The sequence below is a fragment of the Mastigoproctus giganteus genome, chromosome 7 (genome assembly GCF_048544385.1).
Source record: "Mastigoproctus giganteus isolate SK-2022 chromosome 7, ASM4854438v1, whole genome shotgun sequence".
In the NCBI taxonomy this organism is placed as follows: Eukaryota; Metazoa; Arthropoda; class Arachnida; order Uropygi; family Thelyphonidae; genus Mastigoproctus; species Mastigoproctus giganteus.
The window spans coordinates 229,534,150-229,561,521 of NC_143581.1; the positions used below are offsets into that span (position 1 = coordinate 229,534,150).

The 27,372-nt window shown below is 40.5% G+C and overlaps 1 protein-coding gene across 1 annotated transcript; it reads left to right on the forward strand.

The window, feature by feature from the left end:
• Window positions 1-532: 532 nt before the first annotated feature.
• Window positions 533-26,826, forward strand: LOC150083761 (protein argonaute-2-like). The gene is made up of 2 exons (XM_090378203.1): window positions 533-619; window positions 23,534-26,826. The coding sequence occupies exons 1-2, from the start codon at window positions 586-588 to the stop codon at window positions 26,695-26,697; spliced, it is 3,198 nt and encodes a 1,065-aa protein (XP_090234329.1). The 5' UTR covers window positions 533-585; the 3' UTR covers window positions 26,698-26,826.
• Window positions 26,827-27,372: the final 546 nt, after the last annotated feature.

Below are 27,372 nucleotides of genomic sequence, written 5' to 3' on the forward strand. Positions count from 1 at the left end.
GTTAAATCAGCTGTCGCAATGGGTATGGGAAAGAAACGCAAGAAGCATAAGAAGAAAGAGAAGGAGGAGCCAAAAGGTAACTTTACTACACTGAAACCTTTTGAGAGTTTAGTCTTAATTTAAATGTTGCAATGTCAAAATATATAAAATTCTAAACATTTAAAATTTTTACATTTATACTCTTTCCGCTTAAAAATCCGCTATCACATTTTTAATCTGCCAAACCTGAAGCAATGCCGCTGAAACTAGTTGTTGCCAATTTATCGGGAAATATCCAGTTGTATCCAGTGTTGCCAATTTATCAAGAAAACCGGTAAATTGGCAACACTGGATACAACAGCCTGAAGCAATTCTCGGGAAATCGAAACTGTTTCCTGTCTTCCTGTTCCCATTAGACGAGCAGCAAGTGATTTCCTATTGGCCAAAAGTTAACTATAACTGTTCAATGCACCAATTTGATTCGTTCTTTTTTTTGAGTTTTGGTTTTGGTTTCAACACTTAGTCATATTATACGGCGTACATTGAGTAACTTGTTATTAAACACACGAAAAGGGATTTTCTGCACGTGAAGGTTTGCTGTACGCGATGGGCAAGAAAAAAAACAGAAGGAAGCCAAAAAGTAAGTGTCTTTGATCTTAGGATACGAAAGTCTTAAGTGTAAAAATAAATAAATTAAGTGTAAGTGTCGAAGATCCGTGATTTAGGATACGAAATGGGAATAAGCCTCGCTTTAAGATATTTTGGCAAACTTGTTAAACATTTGATTGATCTTCTAATTTCTAAATTTTTATATAATAAGGAAAAAAATTATCATCAAAGTTGTTCTATGATTATGCCACATGTTGCATGCCTAATGTCGACATATTTTACTGTAACAAAAGGTTACAATTACATGATTACAATGATCGTGGGTGAGAAAATTCGACATTAAAAAAATGTACTCCACTGTAATGAACAACAAAATAATTTAAATATTGTACGTTGGAAGCTTATACTACTCGTAAAATTGTGTGGCATAGCAATATTTTTTTTCACAGTGAAGAGAATATTTGAATAAGGAACGGCCATTTTTAGTTTCTTTTTTGTATTTTATGATTAGCAAGGGCGTCCACGCTTCATCGTTGATCTGCTATATATTTATAGGATATATTTTCTGAGGTTAGCACTGTGGACCAGCATTGATTCTTTCAGAATGAAATTCCTTGTACCCTTATATGGAGAAATCTCATGGTTTTATTTCAGTTTTAAATAATCATAATTTTACAGTCACAAATGTATTTCATATTTAATGTAAGTCCTGAATGTTGCGATCGATTTTGTCCTATTTTTTTTTTTTTTTTTTTTTTGATTTGGTAGTTGTTGGCGCATCGGCTTCTGTGGCCATATTGCACCTCCCAAGGTTTTTTTGCAGTACTTTGATCCAAGCCCGAGGCGGGAATCGAACACGCGACCTTTGGGTTGCCGGGCAGGTACTTTACCCACTCGGCTAGCCCGGTCGGCATTTTGTCCTATAGAAAACAGGACATGATATTGTCATTATTATTTAGGAGGGAACGCATTATTTATTTCTTTTGTGGTGAAAGGAGTGTATTACCATATTGTTGGGTTTTTTGTTTTTTTTTTTTTTTTGGTTTTTTTGTATTTTAAGTTGTTTAAAAGAAAACATGATAGGGAGCCTGTGCCTTAATAGTTTACATTGTTATATTTTTCACTGGAAACATCGACAAAAACAGGAAAAAAAAACTAATAATAACAACTAGGTGGCTTCACTTCTTTTGATAAGAATAAAATACAGCAGCTTTCGACACTTTCTCTTCCTGAGTTATGAATACATAAAGGTAATCCTGCACTTCAGTGTCGTGAGGTCAGCCCGCAACTCACCGCCAGCTCTGAACTGTCGTGAATCGTATTCTGACGAGAAGTTCCGGCTGAGCATGCGCGACACTCATTGTATCTGCCGGTCTATGTTTATTATTATTATGAGCAATATGGTGCAAGGAAACCTGATGCTTATGTTGCACCAGCCAAAAAAAAATTCTAAGTTACCCTAAGAGAGAGAGAAGTAGGAGGGAATCACCAAAAGAGAGAAGAATGATATCCAGCTCAGGACCCTGGGTGTGCCAAGTCCATACTCACCAGATGTGAGCTACTGATAAAAACAATAAAGGAAATAGGTAATTATTATTAATTTTTAATTATTATTTTCAGGTAATATGTTTTGTATTACCTGAAAATAATAATATGAGTATATATTGTGATTATTTGTATACTATACATTTGAAATAATTTGTACACATCGCACATTTCAGTGTTACCAATTAACGTATAAGACACTTTCTTTCAATTGTAAAGTCCTTGTCCATCTGTGGGAAAAATAATAATAATGCATAAAAATAATAATATATATTTTGGAAATAAAGATGATCCTGATGAACAGCGCGTCGTATGTAATAAAATATTAGCAAACAGTTCTTTGGCTTCCAACTAAACTTGTGTTTCGTAAGTGTTCCATAAATATATTGTGAGATGAAAAGTGTTCCATGACTAAAAATGTTTGCAAAACACTGCCTAATCAGTTCCACAAGCTCTGGATCAACTGACATATTTTGAAAGGCTTTGCACAATTCCTTTCTTGGAACGTAGTCATAAGCCTTTTCTAAATAGAAGGCAAAGAAATACCTTCTTTGTACAGTACTGTGGGCAACCTGGCTCACCTCCCAGTGATGGTGGCAGGCAACGTGGAGTTCCACTAGGGGCTTTGCAGCCAAGAAGCCAGATCAGAACCTACCACAAAACTACACATACAACACCAACACTTTTCTGGCTTTTACAGATCTATTCATCACAAAAGTACTGATGGCACAGATGTGGGAGACCACAAGTAGTGCCTTACCCAAACACTATGCCACAACATACAGAACTGACTGTACCGAATTGCCTCAGCATATCCCTTTGTACTTCAATTTAATGGATATATAAACCCATTCTGACTATAAGTGTTTTTTTTTTCCAGCAGAAGGACCTTGTGACAAAAAGGTAAGTGTTGCCCACAGAAGGACAAGGACCTTACGATTGAAAGAAAGTGTCTTATACATTAATTGATAACATTGCAATGTGCGATGTGTACACATTATTACAAATATATGCAAATAATCACAAAATATACTCATATTATTATTTTCAGGTAATACAAAACATATTACCTGAAAATAATAATTAAAAATTACCTATTTCCTTTATTGTTTTTATCAGTGGTTCACATCTGGCGAGTATGGGCTTGGCACATCCAGGGTCCTGAGCTGGATATCATCATTCTTCTCTCTCTCAGGGTACTCAAATTTTTTTTGGCTGTTGCAGCATAAGCCTCAGGCTTCCTTGCACCATATGGCTAATAATAATAATTAGCACCGGGACTGAAAACACCTATGCAGTTCCAGTGCTAACATACTCCTTCGGGATCATAGATTGAACTAACACTGAGCTTGAGAAAGACAAGGCCAATGATGACCAAGAGCTGCCAACACCACCCAAATTGAGCCGTGGAGAGACTGATAATTACTTGGAAAGAAGTAGGAAGGGGCCTGACAGACCTCATCGAGAAACAGAAAACAGTGATTGCTAACCAGAAACACACAGCAGCACTCCAACAGGCCATAAGGAAGGTAGACAAGCGGTATACCCCACTGAACCTAAGCTAGGAGTCCCCTCCCAACCAGGAGGCACAAACGAAGCTAGAAAAATGGGCAGAGAAGACACTACAATGATCTCCATCACATAGATAAAACTGCTTCCAATGCATGGCTCACGAGTGGGACGCTCTTCCCCGAGACTGAAGGATTCATGCTCACCATCCAGGAACAGGTAATCAACACCAGAAACTATAGAAAATACATCACCAAGGAGCCTGGAGTATCTGATGACACATGTTGATGATGCCACCTAGCCTCAGAAACGATCAAACCATCACCGTAGGATGCAAGGTGATCACCCAGACTGAGTACACACATAGATACGACCAGGTAGCCAAGATAATACATCAGAAGCTAGCAAGGAAATACCAGTTGATCAAAGAAAATGAACCGTACTACAAATACGAACCCCAAGCAGTACTAGAGACCCCAACCCACAAGCTGTACTGGGACTGCACTATAATAACGGATAAGACAATCCCACACAACAGACGACATAACCCTTGTAGACAAGAAGGAAAAGGCTACCTATCTGATTGACATAGCAATACCCAACACTGGCAACCTGCAGAAAACCCATGGAGAAAAAAATCAGGAAGTACACGAATCTAAGACAGGAGATCAAAGAGAAGTGGCATGGCGACTCTGTAGCCAGGTGGGCAGGAGCAGCAGTGCGTAGCACACGCTTCTTGATTAGACAAGGGTTCAAGCCCGTGACCACCAGATACGGAGGATAGGATACGGAAAGGTCAGGGAATGACCACCGCATATCCCCCGAGCAATATGACAAAATAACAAATAACAAAATAAAAGATGTGTCATATGCAACAAGTTACAACCATCCCGATCATCGTGTCAACCACCGGTATGGTTCCAAAGACTCTACATAACAGCCTAACAGCAATAGGTATCCCAGCAAACACCTACAAGGAATCCCAGAAAGTCGCGATTCTGAACACCTATAGGATAGTCAGAGAGTTCCTCGACCAACAGTAATACCAGACAACAACAACCACCTTGTGTACTTGGTAGCAATCCCCGTCACAAGGTGGAACTGCCAATCAGGGAGAAATAATATAAGAGCAATAACAATAATAACAACTATCTACTTTCAGTTTATAATCAGTATCTTATGTAGCTTTAATACCTTATAGCAATGTTTCCTTGCTAATGTAAATTCTAATTATCTGTAAGCTTTTTTATGAAAAAAACCTGAACACAAAAGCTTAGAGAATAAATGAAAAGAAGTTGTAGTAGCGGTATTTTAGGTTTTTTGGCACAAGTGCCTCTTGGGCCATATTGTGCCGGTTCATCATTTAGTTATTACCAATTTCACATTATTATGATTAGATATAATAATATAAATTTATGCATTTTAAATACTGAAACAGTTGCTCCAAATTTGCTTCATTACTGAGAATATGTGATAAGGTTAAAGGTTTCTGTAAGTTCGACAGGTAGCGTCAGGATTTTCAGACAGAAAAAGAAGGTTAGCATTAGTTAGCATATGATGCAAGAAAGCAAGCAAGCTTATGCAGAATCAGCCAAAAAAAAAACAAGCCCCCATTTCAACCCTCCATTCATTCCAAATATGTCCAGCTCAGCGTTAAATTTATTTAGTCTATCAACTTCAACAACAAGGGATGGACGTCTGTTCCACCAACCAACTACCCGCTGGCTAAAGGTAAACTTCCGCACATCTATCCTGCATCTGTCTTTCCTCAATTTGAATTTATGCCCTCTCAGGTGATTATTCTGAGCAAGAGGAAGAATCCCATCAGCATTGAGCATGCTCAAACCATTCAAGGCTTTATACATCTCAATCAGATCACCTCGCAGGTGCCTAATCTCCAGGCAGTTTAATTTGCAAAACTTAAGTCTTTCTTCGTAAGAGCACCCCTTTGTTCCATTCACTAACCTTGTTGCCCTTCTCTGTACTCCTTCCAACAGCTCTACATCCTTCTTAAAATGAGGCTTCCAGACCTGTACTCAAGTCTTGAGTATTACTACAGTACTTAAGGTGTAACCTAACCATTGCATTATGCAAGGCAATAATCACCTCCTTATCCCTGCTATAAAAATTCCTGTATATCATTGACAAGACACCATGAGCACTGCACTGCTCAGAAAACTTCATATCTGCCTGCACAATTACTCCCAGGTACCACTGTCAGTGTAGTACCACAGAGTTGATATGTTACTCTGGGGTTACTGCTTCCCATAGGTAGCATTTTATATTTGTCAATGTTAAACTTCATTTGCCACCTCTCAGTCCATCTGCTCAACTTTTCTAGATCCCATTGCAGCAGCGTACTGTCATTAGTTTCTTTAACAACCCTGCCAACCTTCATATCGTCTGCAAACTTGGACATTAAGCTTGATATACCACCATCAATATCATTTATAAATTTTACATTATATAAAGTTTACATCGAAGAATACTCAACCACTACAAAGAAGCTAACCTAGAGTCACCCAGACAATATGGGTTCAAACCTGGACTCTCCACCATTGAAGCAATTCGGAACCTCCAAGAAAGCGCAGCACAATGTAACGAAAAGTACTTCCTCGTAATTGCGGTCGACTTCGCCGGGGCGTTCGACACCCTGGTGGCCGAGCGTCCTGGGAAGACTCCGCAAGGCAAAAATCTCCATGAATTTATATAATTGCATTAGATCCTACCTCTCTGATAGAAAAATCAGGATAATGGCACCGTTCCGGAGCCTGACAAGATCGGTCCGCAGGGGCTGCCCGCAGGGATCTGTCCTGGGGCCGCTCCTGTGGAACATTGTTTTTGATGAATTCCTGGCACTCGACTTGGGTGATGTCAACGCACAAGCTTTCGCGGATGATCTCGTCCTAACGGTGGCAGCGAGCTCTAGATCACAGTTAGGAGCCCGTGCGAACCATGCACTGCAAGTACTCCAGGACTGGGCAAACCTGCATAAACTGGAGATTTCCCCGACCAAAACGAACTCAATTCTACTGAGAGGAACACTCAACATCAGACGGCCGCCTCAGATAAAAGTAAGGGGAAGCACAATCAAACTAGAAAAACAGATGAAATACCTAGGCATTGTCCTAGATTCCAACCTGTCCTTTAAACAACACCTCTTATATCTGAAGGAGAAGCTGAGAAAATACGCAGCACTAGTAGTCAGAGTAACACGCAGAAAGTAAAGTGTAAAGTGTGTTTGGTGTCAAGCGGCACCAGGGGTTTCCCCCATCTCCGCATTGCTTGCATTGTGATGGGTGTGCCAGTTTACTGGAAATGCCAGAGATTCAAAAGTGTATGGATGTTGTACATGTGTAGTGTCGTGTACCGTTGTTCATCTGGTCATTTAGCCGCTGGACCCCTACTGAGGCCCAACGTTGCCCCACTTTAGCCCCGTAGAGGCAGACCAGGAAACACCAGTCGACTAAGATTTACTCTGGCAGGTCCTGCCACCTAATTTCCTGAGATTTCAGTGGCTAGGACCTTAAAAAAAAAAAAATAAATAAAATAAATAATTAAAAAAAAATAAAAATAAAAAATATATATACATATATACATACATATATAATACACACAGGTGTATATATATATATATATACATATACATGCCACACACAAACATATATACACATGTACACACCCTCTATGCGCTTGCGTGGCAGGGAGGCGCTACGAATGAGAGGCCGAAAGTAGTGGGCGAAGGTGATTTTAGATTGTGTGGGGCATTGCGTGTAGTAACACGCAGAAACTGGAGACTAAACAAAAGAACATTATCCCTCTACTATAAAGCGATTTTCGTCCCAGCAATTACTTATGGAGCCCCAATATGGTACGCCAAAGCAAGAACCGCAGTAAATAAAAGAATCCTCGAAACAATACAGCGAAAAATACTCCTCACCATCACCAGGGCGTGTAACACGGTGAGTACCTGTGCGCTGTAGGTCCTGGCAGGAACTCTCCCTCTGGACCCTCTGGAGGTGGCGAGATGCGGGTTGATGTACTACCTGGCAAAGGGAACACCGACCACGTTTGACACTTTTACACTGGACCCTACAAACAACCACCGAACGGAAAAACAGAAAATCATGGAACACCTGAAAGAAACTTGGCAGAGGAGATGGCAAGAGACGACCAAGGGTGAAGTCACACGGAAATTTATACCCTACGTAGACAAGACCTATCCAAAAGCCCCCAAATGGTTCTACCCGGGACTGAACACCACATTCCTCCTGACGGGCCATGGGCCCTTTAACGCAAAACTGAATGCACTCGGACTGACCGAGAACCCAACTTGCACCTGTGGCAATATGGAGACGTGGCAACATATCATGCACAAATGTGAATGCTATGAGGAACAAAGATCAGTACTCACCACCAGTATAAAGTTCGTACCAAAAGACAATGAACATCACCTCCTGGATTCGGAAGACGAGTACACCGCGTTCAGCCGCTACGCCCAGGACATCTTTAACAGACGGAGAACGGAAATCGCTATCCGCAACAATACGGAAACATCTGAATAGAAGAACTCCATTGAAACTGACCAAGGAGGAGACATTCAAGACTACAGCATGAACATACCGCATGACTACAACCGATCAGAAGAAATTATATACCTCTCCATTCATGACCTGGTGCAAAAGGTCAGGACTGATGCTCTCAACGAATATGACTACCTGAATTGACATCAAAGCAGTACTACAAACTGACCAGAGTCATCACTCCTCTTCCTGACCCCATAAGACGAACACGAGACTAGTGAGACATTGAACCAAGACTGTGACCTATCTGAAGAGACATTGAACTGAACATCCAAAAACCATGACTGTGACCGCAGTAACCCACCTGAATTGATTCTGAACTGGCAATCAAAAACCATGACTGTGATCGCAGCTAAGCTGTCGTCACAGCGTAGCCTCGCCTTTTGGCGATCTGGGTTGGACACTTAGTCTGGCCCACTTTCTCTCCATATCCTGGCGGGGGGAGGGGCCGGGACCGTCCCCTCCCCACCGTCCCCCCGTTTACTTCTCCTGGTGCGGCATGGGCATGCCACACTGATATCTGGGGTCGTCTACCCTATTGGCCTCATACTTCTGTCTTTCCCCTCCAGTCTTCAGTCTTTCCCCCCACTCTCTCTCTCTATACATCACAGTGTACGCCACACACGACAAAAACTTAAACTTCCAAATTATAACAGCCAAATCGTGCATCAATTCCGAAATTTAACCTCATTAGCGAACCACCCCTTAAAATTGCGTTTTTATTTTATTTATTTATTTATTTATTTATTTTATTCTTATTTTTTATTTTATTTTTATTTATTTATTTTTATTTATTTATTTTTATTTTTATTTTTATTTATTTATTTATTTATTATTTTTTTTTTTTTTTTAGGCCCTAGCCACTGAAATCTCAGGAAATTAGGTGGCTGGGCCTGCCAGAGTAAATAATTATGCTGGGTGTACCTGGTCTGCCTCCACGGGGCTGAGTGTGGGCAACGTTGGGCCCCAGCAGGGGTCTAGCGGCTAAATGGCCAGAGGAACAACGATACACAACACAATATTTCCAAATCCCATACACTTAAATCTCTGGCCTTAACAGTGATCTGTTACACCCACAAAGAAAACGACGCGCAGATGGGGGGAACCCATGGTGCCGTCTGACACGAACACACTTTACACTTTACACTTTATCATTTATAAATACAGAAAACAACAATGGACCCAACACTGAACCCTGAGTGACTCCATTAATAACATTAGTCCACGATGAGCAGTGTCCATTGATTACCACTCTCTGTCTTCTCCCACTCGACCATCCGTTTATCCATAGTAGCAATTTGCTTCCAATACCACACTGCTCCAATTTGTTCAGCAGTCTTCCATGTGCAACAGTATCAAAAGCCTTTCTAAGATCAAAATATAGGATATCAAAGTTATTCCCTGCATCCAGTTTCTTTGTGACCGCATCATAGTACCCAATCAAATTGGTCAGGCAAGACTTTCCCTTAACAAAACCATGCTGTCTCCGAGCTATAACTGAAGTCTTGTCTAGATGATCCTGCAGTGCTTCTTTAACCAGTACCTGCATTAATTTTCCTGGAACAGAAGTTAAACTCACAGGTCTATAATTACTTGTGTCACCCTTTGATCCTCCTTTGTGAATTGGGATCACATTTGCACATCCCTAGTCCATGGGTTTGGACCTCCCCTGAGTTTAAAGAAGCTTTCATAATTATGGCTAAGGGTTTGCTTACATTTGTACTTCCTTTGCTGCCTCCATTAATATAACTGGATAGATACCATCCACCCCAGTGTGCCTTTTTTATGTTTATCTTCAACAATTTCTCCTCCACTTTCCTCTCAGTTATTACAAAATCATCTAGCTATTGCCAGAGTTTAACTCAAATCTGGCATTCCCCCTCCCTGAATAACTCCTCATGTGTGAATGTAGATGCAAAATACTCGTTTAGTTTGTTAGCCACCTGAACAGGATCAACAATAGTTGAACCATCAATATCCAGTGCACCAATCTGGTTCATCCCTTTGCTTCTAGAGTTTACATAGGTAAAGAACTCTGTTGTTTTTCTTTGCATCCTTTCCCAAAGATTTCTCATAATCTGCCTTTGCCTACCTAATCTCCTTTGTGACTTGGTTACAGACCAGCTTATATCTATCATAGGCTTCCATGTCACCCATTAATTTATATGTATCCCATGCATTTTTCCTCTCTGCCCTAGGTCTCATTAGTTCATCTGACATCCATTTAGGCCTAAACTTTGAACAATGTGAACATCTTGGTGTGCGCGCGATGCAAGGAGTGTAACGAAATCAGGCAATCAGCGTTGTTATGGGCCTATATGGGATAGCTTGAAGGACAGGGTGGATGCCCTCGAAGGATCTAAATTGAGGGGCCCATCAAGCCCATCTCAGCTGCCCATATCAACGCCAGAGCGTGCACTTCGTCATCGCATAACACAGCGGCAACCCACAAGGCAGAATGCGCTGGTCCCACAGGAACTAATAGTTGTTGGTGGCTATTGTCAGGGGAAACGGAGAATATATTGTGCAAAAAGGACAGGTGGAACAGCATCAAGATATGTCTGCGCGGGGTAAGGGTTTATGACGTTGTAGAGCAGATATCATCTTTTAAGGGCACGAAAGGTGATATTGTTGTACATGTTGGCACTAATGATAGTAGGAGACCAGCGAAATTACTTAACAAGTACAGGTCACTGTTGAAAAAAATCCATGAATTAGGGTTGAATTTGAAAGTGTCTACAATTCTACCCAGACACGATAGGAGGAATTATATGATGAGAGCCTTGTCGATCAATTCGGCCCTGGAAAGATTGTGCAAGGCTCAAGGGGTAGAATATTTTTCAGCGTTGTCTGTACTTGTTAACAGGAGAGACTGCTTCTACAGAGTTGGGATACACTTAAATAGAAAGGGTGCAAGAATATTTGCCGATGCTATCGAGGCAGTGTTAGGTGGGTCAGAAAACTGCTAGCTTGGGAGGATACAAGGACTAATAGATTAACAGTAGCCACTGGCAGAGATGAAAGTGATTCTTGCACTGCTTCTATTGGAATGAGCAGCAGCCTGGAAAACAAGATGCAGAATATTTCAGAGACTACTGGCAGTCATTGTGGTACAAGTAAACACATGAGTTGTGTTAGGGTAGCTAAGAATAGAAACAGGTGCATGTATACCTGCGTGTACACCAATGCTAGGAGTTTGGTAAATAAATTTGATGAATTTGAGGTATTGCTCAAAACATCAAAGGCAGATATTGTTGGGATATCAGAGACGTGGTGTCACACAGATATAAGTAATGCGGAACTGGAATTTGGGGAGTACAATGTGTACAGAAAGGATAGTTGTTGTTTGTTGATGTTGTTTTGGTTTTTAGGAGCATTAGCAACTAAGACCATATTGCTCCGGGATATGCGGTGGTCATTCCCTGACATTTCCGCATCCTCCGTATTTGGCAGTGGCGGGCTCGAACCCCAGTCTAATCAAGAAGCGTGTGCTACGAACTGCTGCTCCTTCCCAACTGGCTACGGAGGCGAGCCAGAAAGGATAGGAAGGGAGGAGGGGTTATGTTATTAGTTAAGAAGCACATAAAATCCAAGGAAGTGAAGCCAGTCAACATCGCTCGACAGTGCAGTGTCGAGTCAGTTTGGCGTGACATAAGCATTGGGAGATCAAAATTGAGAGTAGGAGTGTGCTATAGGCCTAATGACTCTGATGAGTATAATAAAAACTGTACAGGTAAATAGAGTGGGCTAGTAAATCACAGAGTCTTATAATGGGGGATTTTAATTTCCCAGATATTGACTGGAATTTGTGGATTGGTCAATCACGCACTAGCAAGGCGTTTGTGGATTTATTGTTTTCTACATCAGCATGTTCGGGAGGCAACTAGAGGGAGTAATACTCTTGATTTGATTATCAGTAGTGATTCTTCATGCATTAAGAATCTTCAGGTAAATGAACCACTAGGTGGCAGTGATCACAGTGTGCTGAAGTGGGATTTACTCAAAGAGGTAACTACCATTAAGGGTATATGGAAGGGGTATTGCTTTCGTAAAGGCGACTACGATGGTCTGAGACAGTATTTAAATTCTATACAGTGGGACCAACTGATGATGTAACCAACAGCAAAGGCAAAATGGGAAGCATTCAAAGAACTTATCTTGGAAGCTACTAGACTTTACATACCAACTAAGAAATATTGTACAAGGTTTAGGCCTAAACGGATGTCAGATGAACTAATGAGACATAGGGCAGAGAAGAAAAATGCATGGGATACATACAAATTAACATGTGACACAGAAGCCTATGACAGATATAAGCTGGTCTGTAACCAAGCTACAAAGAGATTAGGCAGGCAGGCGAAGGCAGATTACGAGAAATCGCTGGCAAAGGATGCAAAAAAAAAAAAAAAAAAAAAACAGCAAAGAGTTCTTTACATATCTAAACTCTAGAAGGAAGGGGATGAATCAGATTGGTCCACTTGATATCGATGGGTCAACTGTTGATGATCCTGCTCAGGTAGCTAACAAACTGAATGAATATTTTGCATCGACATTCACACATGAGGAGTTATTCAGTGAGGGGAATGCCAGAGGTGTATTCAACTCTGGCAGTAAGCTAGATAATCTTGTAATAACTGAGAGTAAAGTGGAGGAGAACGTGTTGAAGCTAAACACAAGAAAGGCACCTGGGGTGCATGGGTTCTATTCAGTTATATTAAAGGAGGCAGCAAAGGAAGTAAGCAAACCCTTAGCCATAATTATGAGAGCTTCCTTGGACTCAGGGGAGGTACCCATATATTGGAGATGTGCGAATGTGACCCCAATTCACAAAGGAGGATCAAAGGATGACACAAGTAATTATAGACCTGTGAGTTTAACTTCTGTTCCAGGAAAATTAATGGAGGCAGTGGTTAAAGAAGCAGTACAGAATCATCTAGACAAGACTTCAGTTATAGTTCGGACACAGCATGGTTTTGTTAACGGAAAGTCTTGCCTGACCAATTTGATTGGATACTATGATGCAGTCACAAAAGAACTGGATGCAGGGAATAACTTTTATATTATATATTTGGATCTTAGAAAGGCTTTTGATACTGTTGCACATGGAAGACTGCTGCACATACTATAATTTTTAGTGTTTTCCACCAACCATGGAATAAAACGAAAGACGAAAAACCCAAATTTTTAAAATATTTAATATTTACAATAAATGATTTACAAACAAAATATTACTGATAGTAATTTTAAAATAAAATAAAACAACTGTGATATACAGGATAATAATAAAATGCCGAATTTAAAATGCAATAAAATATACTGGGTTAAAAGCGCTAAAATACTAACTGAAGCTTTCAAAGGCTTCTGCCTTCTTTCTCAACAGTGTAATTTCTGTTCTGCGGTGCATCATTAAATACCAGCAGGTTCACGGTGCATCTCACGTGAACGTGTACTGTTCCCGTCAGAACCGGAAGTGGCTCGGGAGCGTTTCAGGCAAAAACGTTCATCCCCTCCAAGGATTACCGCCTCAAAGAGGGGATGAATGCGTGTGCCCATATCTCTATTTATATTTTTCTCAGTAGAACTAATTCGCAAGCTCTCGAGCCACTTGCGGTCCCAAAATCTATGCGCCCGATCAGTGATGACCGCTTCATCTGGGGAGATTTGATGTTGCTTCTCCCAGAAATGTTCAGCTACGGCGGATTTGCCATAGTCTGCATTTCTTATCGCATTTGTATGCTCCCCCAGACGATCTTTGAGACGCCGTTTTGTTTCTCCCACATAACACTCCCCACATTCCGGGCATTTAATACTGTATACGACCCCACTTATATTTTCATTTAAGACAGGGTCCTTCACCTGTGACACGATTGTGTGCAGCTTCCTGCCTGGGAGCTGCACACAACGTGTCTGGTAATTCCTTAATACGCGAGCTAAACGCTCGGATAAACCCGGATAGTAGGGAATGTATGCGGTGGCTATTGGCGTGAAGGACTCACTTCTACTCTGCCCTCCACTAATGTATTTCTCTATGATCCTCCGGGGGTAGCCACACTTCAAAAGATCCGCCGTAACACGTTCATACTCCAAGTTTCTATCCTCTGAGGTACTACAATGGGATTTTGCCCTATCCACTAATGCTCTTACTACACTGTTCCTGTGATAATTAGTCTGCGCTGAGTTGTAGTGTAAATATTGGCCCCTGCACATAGATTTTCTAAATACTTTTGTTTTCAAATGCTGGCCTTCTCTACAAATCAGCACATCCAGGAACGGCAAAACCCCTCCTTCCTCTACCTCAGAGGTGAATTGTATGAACGGGGAGAAGCTATTAAGAAAATTCAACGTATCATCCTCACTCCCTTCCCAAATAACTGAAAACGTATCATCAACATACTTAGAGGACATATGTAAAGGAATAGAGTTATGTCTTTCGAGTACTACCATGGTGTTTAATAACACCATGTACAAGCAGGTTAACGGTGCAGCTATGGGCTCCCCCATCAGTGCCATCATAGCTAATTTAGCGATGGAGGAGCTCGAGTCCAGACTATTTAACACTACAGTTCTCCCTATGCGTCCGTGGAAAAGGTATGTTGATGATACGTTTTCAGTTATTCGGGAAGGGAGTGAGGATGATACGTTGAATTTTCTTAATAGCTTCTCCCCGTTCATACAATTCACCTCTGAGGTAGAGGAAGGAGGAGTTTTGCCGTTCCTGGATGTGCTGATTTGTAGAGAAGGCCAGCATTTGAAAACAAAAGTATTTAGAAAATCTATGTGCAGGGGCCAATATTTACACTACAACTCAGCGCAGACTAATTATCACAGGAACAGTGTAGTAAGAGCATTAGTGGATAGGGCAAAATCCCATTGTAGTACCTCAGAGGATAGAAACTTGGAGTATGAACGTGTTACGGCGGATCTTTTGAAGTGTGGCTACCCCCGGAGGATCATAGAGAAATACATTAGTGGAGGGCAGAGTAGAAGTGAGTCCTTCACGCCAATAGCCACCGCATACATTCCCTACTATCCGGGTTTATCCGAGCGTTTAGCTCGCGTATTAAGGAATTACCAGACACGTTGTGTGCAGCTCCCAGGCAGGAAGCTGCACACAATCGTGTCACAGGTGAAGGACCCTGTCTTAAATGAAAATATAAGTGGGGTCGTATACAGTATTAAATGCCCGGAATGTGGGGAGTGTTATGTGGGAGAAACAAAACGGCGTCTCAAAGATCGTCTGGGGGAGCATACAAATGCGATAAGAAATGCAGACTATGGCAAATCCGCCGTAGCTGAACATTTCTGGGAGAAGCAACATCAAATCTCCCCAGATGAAGCGGTCATCACTGATCGGGCGCATAGATTTTGGGACCGCAAGTGGCTCGAGAGCTTGCGAATTAGTTCTACTGAGAAAAATATAAATAGAGATATGGGCACACGCATTCATCCCCTCTTTGAGGCGGTAATCCTTGGAGGGGATGAACGTTTTTGCCTGAAACGCTCCCGAGCCACTTCCGGTTCTGACGGGAACAGTACACGTTCACGTGAGATGCACCGTGAACCTGCTGGTATTTAATGATGCACCGCAGAACAGAAATTACACTGTTGAGAAAGAAGGCAGAAGCCTTTGAAAGCTTCAGTTAGTATTTTAGCGCTTTTAACCCAGTATATTTTATTGCATTTTAAATTCGGCATTTTATTATTATCCTGTATATCACAGTTGTTTTATTTTATTTTAAAATTACTATCAGTAATATTTTGTTTGTAAATCATTTATTGTAAATATTAAATATTTTAAAAATTTGGGTTTTTCGTCTTTCGTTTTATTCCATTATTCTAATGGAAACGTCTTTCGTTTTATTCCATTATTCTTGGGTATACTCATACTATAATTTTTATTCTAAAAATTATAGTATGAGTATACCCAACCCCAGAGGCCTATTTGAAGAAAGACTGCTGCACAAATTGGAGCAGTGTGGCATTGGAGGCAAATTGCTGCTGTGGATAAAGGGATGGTTGATTGGGAGAAGACAGAGAGTGGTAATCAATGGACACTGCTCATCGTGGACTAATGTTATCAGTGGAGTCCCTCAGAATTCAGTGTTGGGTCCATTGTTGTTTTCTGTATTTATAAATGATATTGATGATGGATGGTATATCAAGCTTAATGTCCAAGTTTGCAGACGATACAAGCGTTGGCAGGGTTGTTAAGGATACTAATGACAGTACACTGCTGCAACAGGATCTAGAAAAGTTGAGCAGATGGGCTGAGAGGTGGCAAATGAAGTTTAACATTGACAAATGTAAAGTACTACATATGGCAGTGTTTCTCAAAGGGTGTGCCGCGTCACATTAGTGTGCCGCAAAATTTTCCAAGTGTGCCGCAAAATTTAGAAATTTCTTCTTCTATGACTACGTAGGTGTGCCGCGAAATTTTTCTTCTTTGGAAAATGTGCCACGAGAGTAAAAAGATTGAGAAACACTGACTTATGGAAAGCAGTAACCCCAGAATAACGTATCAACTATGTGGTACTAAACTGACAGTGGTAGAGAATGAAAAGGACCTAGGGGTAATTTGCAGGCAGATATGAAGTTTTCGGAGCAGTGCAGACGGTCTGCAAGAGTAGCTCATGGTGTCTTGTCAATGATATACAGGAATTTTTCTAGCAGGTATAAGGAGGTGTTATGCCCTTATATAAGGTAATGGCCAGGCCACACCTTGAGTACTGTATACAGGTCTGGAGGCCTTATTTTAAGAAGGATGTAGAGCTGTTGGAACAAGTACAGAGAAGGGCAACGAGGTTAGTGAATGGAACAAAGTGTTGCTCTTACGAAGAAAGGCTTAAGTTTTGCAAATTACAATGTCTGGAAACTAGGCACCTGCGAGGTGATCTGATTGAGGTGTATAAAGCCTTGAATGGTTTGAGCATGCTCAATGCTGATGGGATTCTTCCTCTTGCTCAGAATAATCACCTGAGAGGGCATAAATTGAAATTGAGGAAAGTCAGATGTCGGATATATGTGCAGAAGTTTGCCTTTAGCCAGCAATAGTTGGTTGGTGGAACAGACTTGCATCCCTTGTTGTGGAAGTTGATAGCCTAAATAAATTTAAGGCTGAGCTGGACAGGTGTTTGGTACGAACGGAGGGTTGAAATGGGAGTGTTCTTTTTTTTTTTGGCTGATGCTGCATAAGCTTGCTTTCTTGCATCATATGCCTCTACTAATGCTAATATCAAGTGGACCAATCTGATTCATATTCTTCCTTCTAGAATGCTTGTAATCTGCCGTTGCTTGCCTAATGTCCTTTGTGACTTAAGTACATACCAGCTTATATCGACAATAGGCTTCTGTGTCACCTGTTAATTTATTTGTATACCATGTATTTTCTTCTGTGCCACATGTCACATTAGTGCTTATGAGATCCATTTAGGCCTAAACCTTGAAAAATATTTCTTGGTTGGTATGAAAAGCTTAGTAGCTTCGAAGATTAATTCTTTGAATGCTCCCCATTTAGAATATGCTGTTGGTAATATCATTTGGTCCCACTGTATAGAATTTAAAAACTGTTTCAGATCACCGTAGTCACCTTTACAAAAATAAAACCCTTCCCTTTACTCCTGATGGTAGTTAATTCTTTGAGTAAATCCCACTTCGGCTCAATGTGATCACTGCGACCTAGTTGTTCCTTTATCTGCAGATTCGTAATGCATGAAGAATCACTACTGATAATCAGATCAAGAGTATTACTCCCTCTAGTTGCCTTCCGAACATGCTGCTGTAGAATCATCCAATAAATGCACTAAAGCCTTGCTAGTGTGTGAGTGACCACCCACAAGTTCCAGTCAATATTTGGGAAAATAAAATCCGTCCCCCTATAGGACAAGCTAATTTACTGGCCCACTGTATTTCCCTGTACAGTGGCTCATTTTATTAATCAGAGTCATCAGGCATATAACGCACTCCTACTTTCAATTTGCTTTCAGGGTGCTTATGTCACACCAAACTGACTCAACTTTGTACTGTCCACCCATATCAATTGGCTGCACTTCCTTAGATTTTATGTGTTTCTTAACTAATAGCACTAGTCCTCCTCCCTTCCTATTGCACTTCCTTAGATTTTATGTGTTTCTTAACTAATAGCACTAGTCCTCCTCCCTTCCTATCCTTTCCGTACGCACTATACTCCACAAATTCCAATTCTGCATTCCTTATATCTGTATGGCACCATGTCTCTAATATCCCAACAATATGTCCCTTTGATGTTTTGACCAAAACCTCAAATTTATTTACTAAACTCTTATCATTGGTGTACATGCAAGTATGCATGCACCTGTTCTGTTCTTATTCTTAGCTACCCTAACACAGCCCATGTATTTACTTGTTCCGCGATGACTCCCAGCAGTCTCTGAATTACCCCGCACCTTGTTTTCCAGGCTGCTGCACGTTTTAATAGAAGCAGTGCAAGTATTACTTTCACCTCTGCCAGCGGCTACTGTTAATCTATTAGTCCTTGTATCCCCCAAGCTAGCAGTTTTCCGACCCACCTAACACTGCCTCGATAGCATCAGCAAATATTCTTGCACCCTTTCTATTTAAGTGTATCCCATCCCTGTAGAAGCAGTCTCTCCTGTTAACAAGTACAGACCAGGCTGAAAAAAATTCTACCCCTTGAGCCTTGCACGATCTTTCCAGGGCCGAATTGATCGACAAGGCTCTCATCATATACTCCCTCCTATCGTGTCTGGGCAGAATTGCAGACACTTTCAAATTCAACCCTAGTTCATAGCTTTTTTTCAACAGTGACCTGTACATGTTAAGTAATTCCGCCGGTCTGCTACTTTAATATCGTGCCAACGTGTACAACAATATCACCTTTTGTGCCCTTAAAAGATGATATCCGCTCTACAACGTCATCAACCTATGCCCCTGGCAGACATACCCTGGTCCTGTTCCACCTATCCTTTATACATACCATGTTCCCCGTTTCCCCTGACAATAGAGTCACCGACACGTTTTCTTAATATAAAACCATTCTACCATCGTCTAAGACCGACTAACGCAGACACATTGTAATAAAGGTCCATAAAAATTTCTCGTGTCATTTATGGGATTCGAACTCAGGTCTTTTCCACCTAATGTGGAAAATACCAACTGTGCTACCCACTAGAATTTTAACCTTAGCATTAGCATTAGCATTAGTAGAGGCATTTGATGCAAGAAAGCAAGCTTATGCAGCATCAGCCAAAAAAAAAAAAAAAAAAAAAAAAAAAGTAACATAAATAAATAAAAATAACCACTTCCACTTCACCCCTCTGTTCGTTCGAAATACCTGTCCAGCTGAGCCTTAAACTTATTTAGGCTATCAACTTCCACGACAAGGGATGGAAGTCTGTTCCACCCACCAACCACCCGCTGGCTAAAGGCAAATTTCCGCACATCTATCCTACATCTGTCTTTCCTCAATTTGAATTTATGCCCTCTCAGGTGATTTTTCTGAGCTAGAGGAAGAATCCCATCAGCATTGAGCATGCTTAAACCATTCAAGGCTTTATACACCTCTATCAGATCACCTCGCTGGTGCCTAGTTTCCAGACACTGTAATTTGCAAAACTTAAGCCTTTCTTCGTAAGAGAACCCCTTTGTCCCATTCACCAATCTAGTTGCCCTTCTCTGTACTCGTTCCAGCAGCTCTACATCCTTCCTGAAATGAGGCCTCCAGGCCTGTATACAGTACTCTAGGTGTGGCCTGACCATTGCCTTATACAAGGGAATAATCACCTCCTTATCCCTGCTAGAAAAATTCCTATATATCATTGACAATACACCATGAGCTACTCTTGCAGCTCGTCTGCACTGCTCAGAGAACTTCATATCTGCCTGCACCACCACCCCCAGGTCCCTTTCATTCTCTACCACTGTCAGTGTAGTACCACAGAGTTGATACGTTGCTCTGGGGTTGCTGTTTCCCATATGTAGTACTTTACATTTGTCAATGTTAAACTTCATTTGCCACCTCGAAGCCCATCTGCTCAACCTTTCCAAATCCTGTTGCAGCAGCATAGTGTCAGTAGTGTCCTTGACAACCCTGCCAACCTTCGTATCGTCTGCAAACTTGGACATTAAGCCTAATATACCATCATCAATATCATTTATAAATACAGAAAACAATAAAGGCCCCAATACTGAACCCTGAGGGACTCCACTAATAACATTAGTCCACGATGAGCAGTGTCCATTGATTACCACTCTCTGTCTTCTCCCCCTCAACCACCCCTTTATCCATAGCAGCAACTTGCCTCCAATGCCACACTGCTCCAATTTGTGCAGCAGTCTTCCATGTGCAACAGTATCAAAAGCCTTTCTAAGATCCAAGTATATAATATCAAAGTTATTCCCTGCATCCAGTTCTTTTGTGACTGCATCATAGTATCCAATCAAATTGGTCAGGCAAGACTTCCCCTTAACAAACCCATGCTGTGTCCTAGCTATAACTGAAGTCTTGTCTAGATGATCCTGCAGTGCTTCTTTCACCAGTGCCTCCATTAATTTTCCGGGAACAGAAGTTAAACTCACAGGTCTATAATTACTTGTGTCAGCCTTTGATCCCCCTTTGTGAATTGGGGTCACATTTGCACATCTCCAGTCAATGGGTACCTCCCCTGAGTCCAAGGAAGCTCTCATAATTATGGCTAAGGGTTTGCTTACCTCCTTTGCTGCCTCCTTTAATATAACTGGATAGATCCCATCCACCCCAGGTGCCTTTCTTGTGTTTATCTTCAACAATTTCTCCTCCACTTTGCTCTCAGTTATTACAAGATTCTCTAGCTTACTGCTAGAGTTGAATACACCTCTGGTATTCCCCTCGCTGAATAACTCCTCATGTGTGAATGTCGATGCAAAATATTCATTTAGTTTGTTAGCTACCCGAGCAGGGTCATCAACAGTTGACCCATCGATCTCAAGTGGACCAATCTGATTCATCCCCTTCCTTCTAGAGTTTACATAAGTAAAGAACTCTTTGCTGTTTTTCTTCGCATCCCTTGCCAAGGATCTCTCGTAATCTGCCTTCGCCTGCCTAACCTCCTTTGTAACTTGGTTACAGATCAACTTGTATCTATCATAGGCGTCCGTGTCACGTGTTAATTTGTATGTATCCCATGCATTTTTCTTCTCTGCCATATGCCTCATTAGTTCATCTGACAACCATTTAGGCCTAAACCTTGAACAATATTTCTTAGTTGGTATGTAAAGCCTAGTAGCTTCCAAGATAAGTTCTTTGAATGCTTCCCATTTTGAATTTGCTGTTGGCAATATCATCAGTTGATCCCACTGTATAGAATTTAAATACTGTCTCAGTCCATTGTAGTCGCCTTTACGAAAGCAATACCCCTTCCCTTTACCCCTAATGGTAGTTACCTCTTTGAGTAACTCCCACTTCAGCACACTGTGATCACTGCCACCCAGTGGTTCATTTATCTGCAGATTCTTAATGCATGAAGAATCACTACTGATAATCAAATCAAGAGTATTACTCCCTCTAGTTGCCTCCCGAACATGCTGATGTAGAAAACAATCATCCAATAAATCCACAAAAGCCTTGCTACTGTGTGAGTGACCAGCCCCCAAATTCCAGTCAATATCTGGGAAATTAAAATCCCCCATTATAAGACTCTCTGATTTACTGGCCCACTCTATTTCTCCGCACAGTTTCTTATTATACTCATCAGAGTCATTAGGCCTATAGCACACTCCTACTCTCAATTTTGATCTCCCAATGCTTATGTCACACCAAACTGACTCGACACTGCACTGTCCAGCGATGTCCACTGGCTTCACTTCCTTGGATTTTATGTGTTTTTTAACTAATAGCATAACCCCTCCTCCCTTCCTATCCTGTCTATCCTTTCTGTAGACATTGTACTCCCCAAATTCCAGTTCTGCATTTCTTATATCTGTGTGACACCACGTCTCTGAAATCCCCACAATATCTGCCTTTGATGTTTTGAGCAATACCTCAAATTCATCAAATTTATTTACTAAACTCCTAGCATTGGTGTACACACAAGTATACATGCACCTGTTCTTTTTCTTAGCTACCCTAACACAACCCATGTGTTTACTTGTACCCCAATGATTCCCAGCAGTCTCTGAAATATCCTGCATCTTAATTTCCAGGCTGCGGCTCATTCCAATAGAAGCAGTGCAAGAATCACTTTCACCTCTGCCAGTGGCTACTGTTAATCTATTAGTCCTTGTATCCCCCCAATCTAGCAGTTTTCCGACCCACCTAACATTGCCTCGATAGCATCAGCAAACATTCTTGCACCCTTTCTATTTAAGTGTATCCCATCCCTGTAGAAGCAGTCTCTCCTGTTAACAAGTACAGACCAGGCTGAAAAAAATTCTACCCCTTGAGCCCTGCACAATCTTTCCAGGGCCGAATTGATTGACAGGGCTCTCATCATATACTCCCTCCTATCGTGTCTGGGCAGAATTGCAGACACTTTCAATTTCAACCCTAATTCACGGCTTTTTTTCATCAGTGACCTGTACTTGTCAAGTAATTCCGCCGGTCTCCTACTCTTAATGTCATTAGTGCCAACGTGTACAACTATATCACCTTTTGTGCCCTTAAAAGATGATATCCGCTCTACAACGTCATCAACTTTTGCCCCTGGCAGACATACCCTGGTCCTATTCCACCTATCCTTTTTACAAAGCATGTTTCCTGTTTCCCTGACAATAGAGTCACCAACAACTACTAGTTCCTTTGGGACCAGCGCACCTTGCTTTCGATTTGATTGTTATAACAAGTTCGGCAAACCTTTGTTTACAATGTCAGATTGGATGATTGGTGTTTTGGGGTATATTGGCAACTAAGGCCAAAATGAATACAATGTCAGAAACTTGTTTCATTTTTGACAAATATTCAGATTTATTTCAAACTGTGCAATAAAGCTTGTTTAATGCAAACTGTGTTATAAACTAAAGGACAATTAATATTTCAATAAAAGGTATTAATAGTATTACTGATAACCATACATACTATAATCTTGTTAGCTGGTTCAAGTGTGCATACAATGCAGCTTAATATCTTTAAATGGTGTCAGTTTTATTCACGTGCCTTACTGTTTTAGTACGTTTTTTCAGATCATCAAATGATAGCTAAAATATATTTTTAAAAAATCCTAATTTTAGAGTAAAAAGAATTTGTTCGTACATGTCAAAAGTTACTGTTAAGAACCGAGAGTCAGTGTTATATTCAATAAATTTTTTTAATTCTATTCCTTTGTGTACTTCTTTCTCAGGTAAAGCTGAATCCCGAGAAATCCAACAAAGACCACCAGAAATCACAACTGGCAGTGCTGGAAAGCAAACAACTGTACACTCTTTATCAATATCATCCCCACAAGAAGAAACCACATCATCTTCACAAGAAGAAACCACATCATCCCCACAAGAAGAAACCACATCATCTCCACAAGAAGAAACCACAACCAAGGAGAATGAAAAGCAAGCTACTAAGAAATTATGGTCAATAATTGCATCTGGAGATAAACAGAGCGTTAGTAAAAGACAAACTGCAGAAGCATCTGGAATTACAGTTGAGAAAACAAATACTAAATTTAATGAAATAGCAGGATCCATTGCAGCAAGAGTCACACCGGTAACCTCTGTCAACACAACATTCTTGTCTGACACTACAAGAACAACCTACATACAAAGTTCCCAGACATTAGCTAAAACAATAACTGCTGGACAAAGTCTTTCTAATAAAAGCACTGGAGCCATACCAAAGACAAAGATTCCTATTGCTATAATGTTACCCGAAACAGAAACTTCTGGAGAAAGCTTTGAAAGTAGTGGCACACCTTTGTCATCCATTCAACACCATGATGAGACAAAGATTACACAAACTGCTGCACCAGAAAATGACAATCAACTTGCACCATATGCAGGTTCATATAAATTTGCAAAAGGAGGAAAACATGGAGTGTTAGGGAAGAAAGTCAAATTGCTAGTCAATTTATTTCAAATTAAAATACCTGAAGGATCAGTTTATCATTATGATATTGAAGTGATGCAGAAGAACCAAGAAACAAAAATGATGCCTATAAAAAAGATGCGTTTTCTGGAAACACAACAGCGTAGACTTGTAGTAAATGATCTCGTCGGGAAATACACAGATATCTTTGAAGATTGTGTTCCAGTTTATGATGGGAGGAAAAATATTCTTACCAGAAAAGCCCTTCCACTGATATCTAAAAAGACATTAAATCACACATTTCAAGGAAATGAATATGAAATCACGATCCAGCCAGTTGAAAAGGTGGGACAAACAGACTGTGCCATCAGCTTTGAACCCCTGCATCAGTACTTTGATCACAAGACATCTAATTATCCTGCAGAATCCATTGCTGCCCTTGGAATCATCTTTAGAAATCGCCCAGCACTGGTGTATGTTCCAGTTGGAGGGTCATTTTATTTTCCAGCAAAACGTTCTACAGATTGCGATTTAGGTGTTGGCAAGGAACTGAGATTTGGTTTCTCTCAAAGTGTTCAAGTTGGCCAGAAACCACTTTTGTCTCTCGACAGAAGTGCTATATCTATCTATAGTGAACAGCCAATTACTACATTCATAAGCAAGTTCCTAGGTAAAAATTTAGACCTTATAACCGAGATTAATACAGAAAATGTTCTGAACTTAACAAAAGAATTAAAAGGTTGTAAAGTGAAAGTGACTCATTTAGCGGGCAAGAGAGTATACAGAATAAATAAAGTCACCTTAAAAAGTGCTAGGGACTTGATGTTCGAAAATAAAGAACAGAACGAGTGGCTGTCCGTTAATGAATATTTTTGCAAAAAACATGGCCGAACACTGAAATACCCAAATCTGCCTTGTCTTCATGTAGGAAATCCCAGTAGGACCAATTACATGCCGCTAGAAGTTTGTATGCTAATGGAACAGGTATGCAAGAACCTATCAGTCCCACAGCAAACGACACTCGTCCGCAAAGCAGGCGAAGCACCAAATGAAAGGTTTCAAAAAATTGACTCTATTTTAAAAGAAAACGATTATCAAAATGATCGTTATTTAAAGGAATTTGGTATCAGTGTTGATCCAAATATGCTTCAAATAGAGGGAAGAATTCTTCCTGCACCATTTCTTTGCTATGCTGAAAACAAATCTCTTTCTCCAAGTGAAGGTAAATGGCAAATGAGGTATAATAAACTTTATAAAGCTGTTAACATTGATTACTGGTGTTTAATTGGACTTGATAGCAGCTTGTCTCACGATGAGTTAAAACAGTTTAGCTTTGAACTAGTTAATTCTGCCAGGAATGTTGGAATGAATATGAGAAGCCCACACCCTATAAAATCCTATAGGCAAATCGATGTGAAAAAAATATTCAGTTCGTTGATTAATGATTACCCACATTTAGAATTAGCAGTAATAGTTATCTCAGCAAAAGGAAAATATTATGATGAAATAAAGCGGGTTTCTGAAAGTGAACAAAATAATATAGGACTTGTGACTCAGTGCGTCAAATGTTCAACAGTTCGAAAAAACAAAAAATTACAAATTTTAGCTAACCTGTGTATCCAGATTAATACCAAACTTGGAGAAGACAACACTATACTGCAGCACCCTGTGATTGAAAATGACCCTACTATAATCATAGGGGCAGATGTGTGCCATCCACCTCAGGGCGATGAATTTCGTTATTCTATTGCAGCAGTAGTTGGGAGTAAAGATACCAACTATTTTCAGTATGCATCGAGAGTTTCTGCACAATGCCATGCAAAGAAGGATAAAAAATCAGCAGAAATTATTCAGAATATGAAGGATATGGTGAAAGATCTGCTGCAAATCTTTAAGGACAGGAATAACAAGTACCCAAAAAGCATTATATTCTATCGAGATGGAGTAAGCGATGGACAGTTTGATGAGGTTGTAGATACGGAGGTGACAGCTATTCACAATGCGTGTCTGGAGATAAATGCTGAATGTAAGATTACCTTCATCGTAGTACAGAAACGTCACCGAACACGCTTCAAGCCGCTCGGCAGTGAGCATCTTAAAAATGGAAATGTAATGCCGGGGTCAACGGTAGACAAAGAAATAACGAGAAGAATCCTCTTTGAGTTTTACCTTGTCAGCCACGAGGGTATTGTTGGCACCAGCAGGCCTAGCCATTATATTGTTCTGTGGGATGACAATAACTTCACTGCGGATAAACTACAGAAACTAACCTACGATCTCTGCCATCTATACGCCGCATGCACGCGCAGCGTGTCTATCCCCGCCCCAGTGTATTATGCTCACTGGGCAGCGTATCGAGCCAGGATGCACGTCATGAACGAATATAGCAAGCGAAGTCCAGAAGAATATGGGAATATGGACATTGAAGTTATGCAGCAAGTAATAAAGTCCACCGAGAACATACAGAATTCAATAAGTTACATATAGGTCAACAATTTCTAAGGAATGTCACGAAAATATAATTCCAAGAATTTTAATTTCTTCTCCTGTTTCCTAGTTCACAAAGAAAAATACATAAGCAAATCCTGCTATAACATGCGATGTATAAACATGCACAATAGCCTGCACATTTTCATATAATAAGAATAAGATCCAAGAAAGCAATAAAATGTCGTTAGTTAACCTCATTTTTAAAAAAAAATTTAAATCAATATATGTTACACTATGAAGGCCTCCGTAGCCGAGTGGGCAGGAGCGGGAGTGCAGTAGCACACGCTCTTTGAGTAGACTGGGGTTCAAGCCCCTGACTGCTGAATACGGTCGATCTGCAACAGGCACTGGACCAGTGTGGCAGATTATGGTCCATTTGCCTCAGCATGAATTGTTGAGGAGGCTTCCATCCTGCAGTGGGTTGATAATGCTGCACTTTACTTTTACACTATGATTGTGAATAAAACTCAAATTGGTAATTTAATAAAACTAAAATTTGTAAATTAATAAAACTAAAATTTGTAAATTAATAAAACTCAAATTTGAAAATAAAGTAATAAAAGAAAATATACCTGAGCAATATTGTTTCGTATTTGATGTTTTTTTTTTTTTTTTTTGAATTGGAGACCGACTGGATTCTTTCTGTATCAGGTTTTTCAAGGATAAAAATAT

What these genes read in the sequence shown, in the direction of transcription:
- LOC150083761 (XM_090378203.1), top strand. Translation starts at nt 586, where the DNA reads ATGGGCAAGAAAAAAAACAGAAGGAAGCCAAAAA. An exon ending in AAACAGAAGGAAGCCAAAAA is followed by an intron (nt 620 to 23,533) that starts GTAAGTGTCTTT and finishes CTTCTTTCTCAG; the next exon opens with GTAAAGCTGAATCCCGAGAA.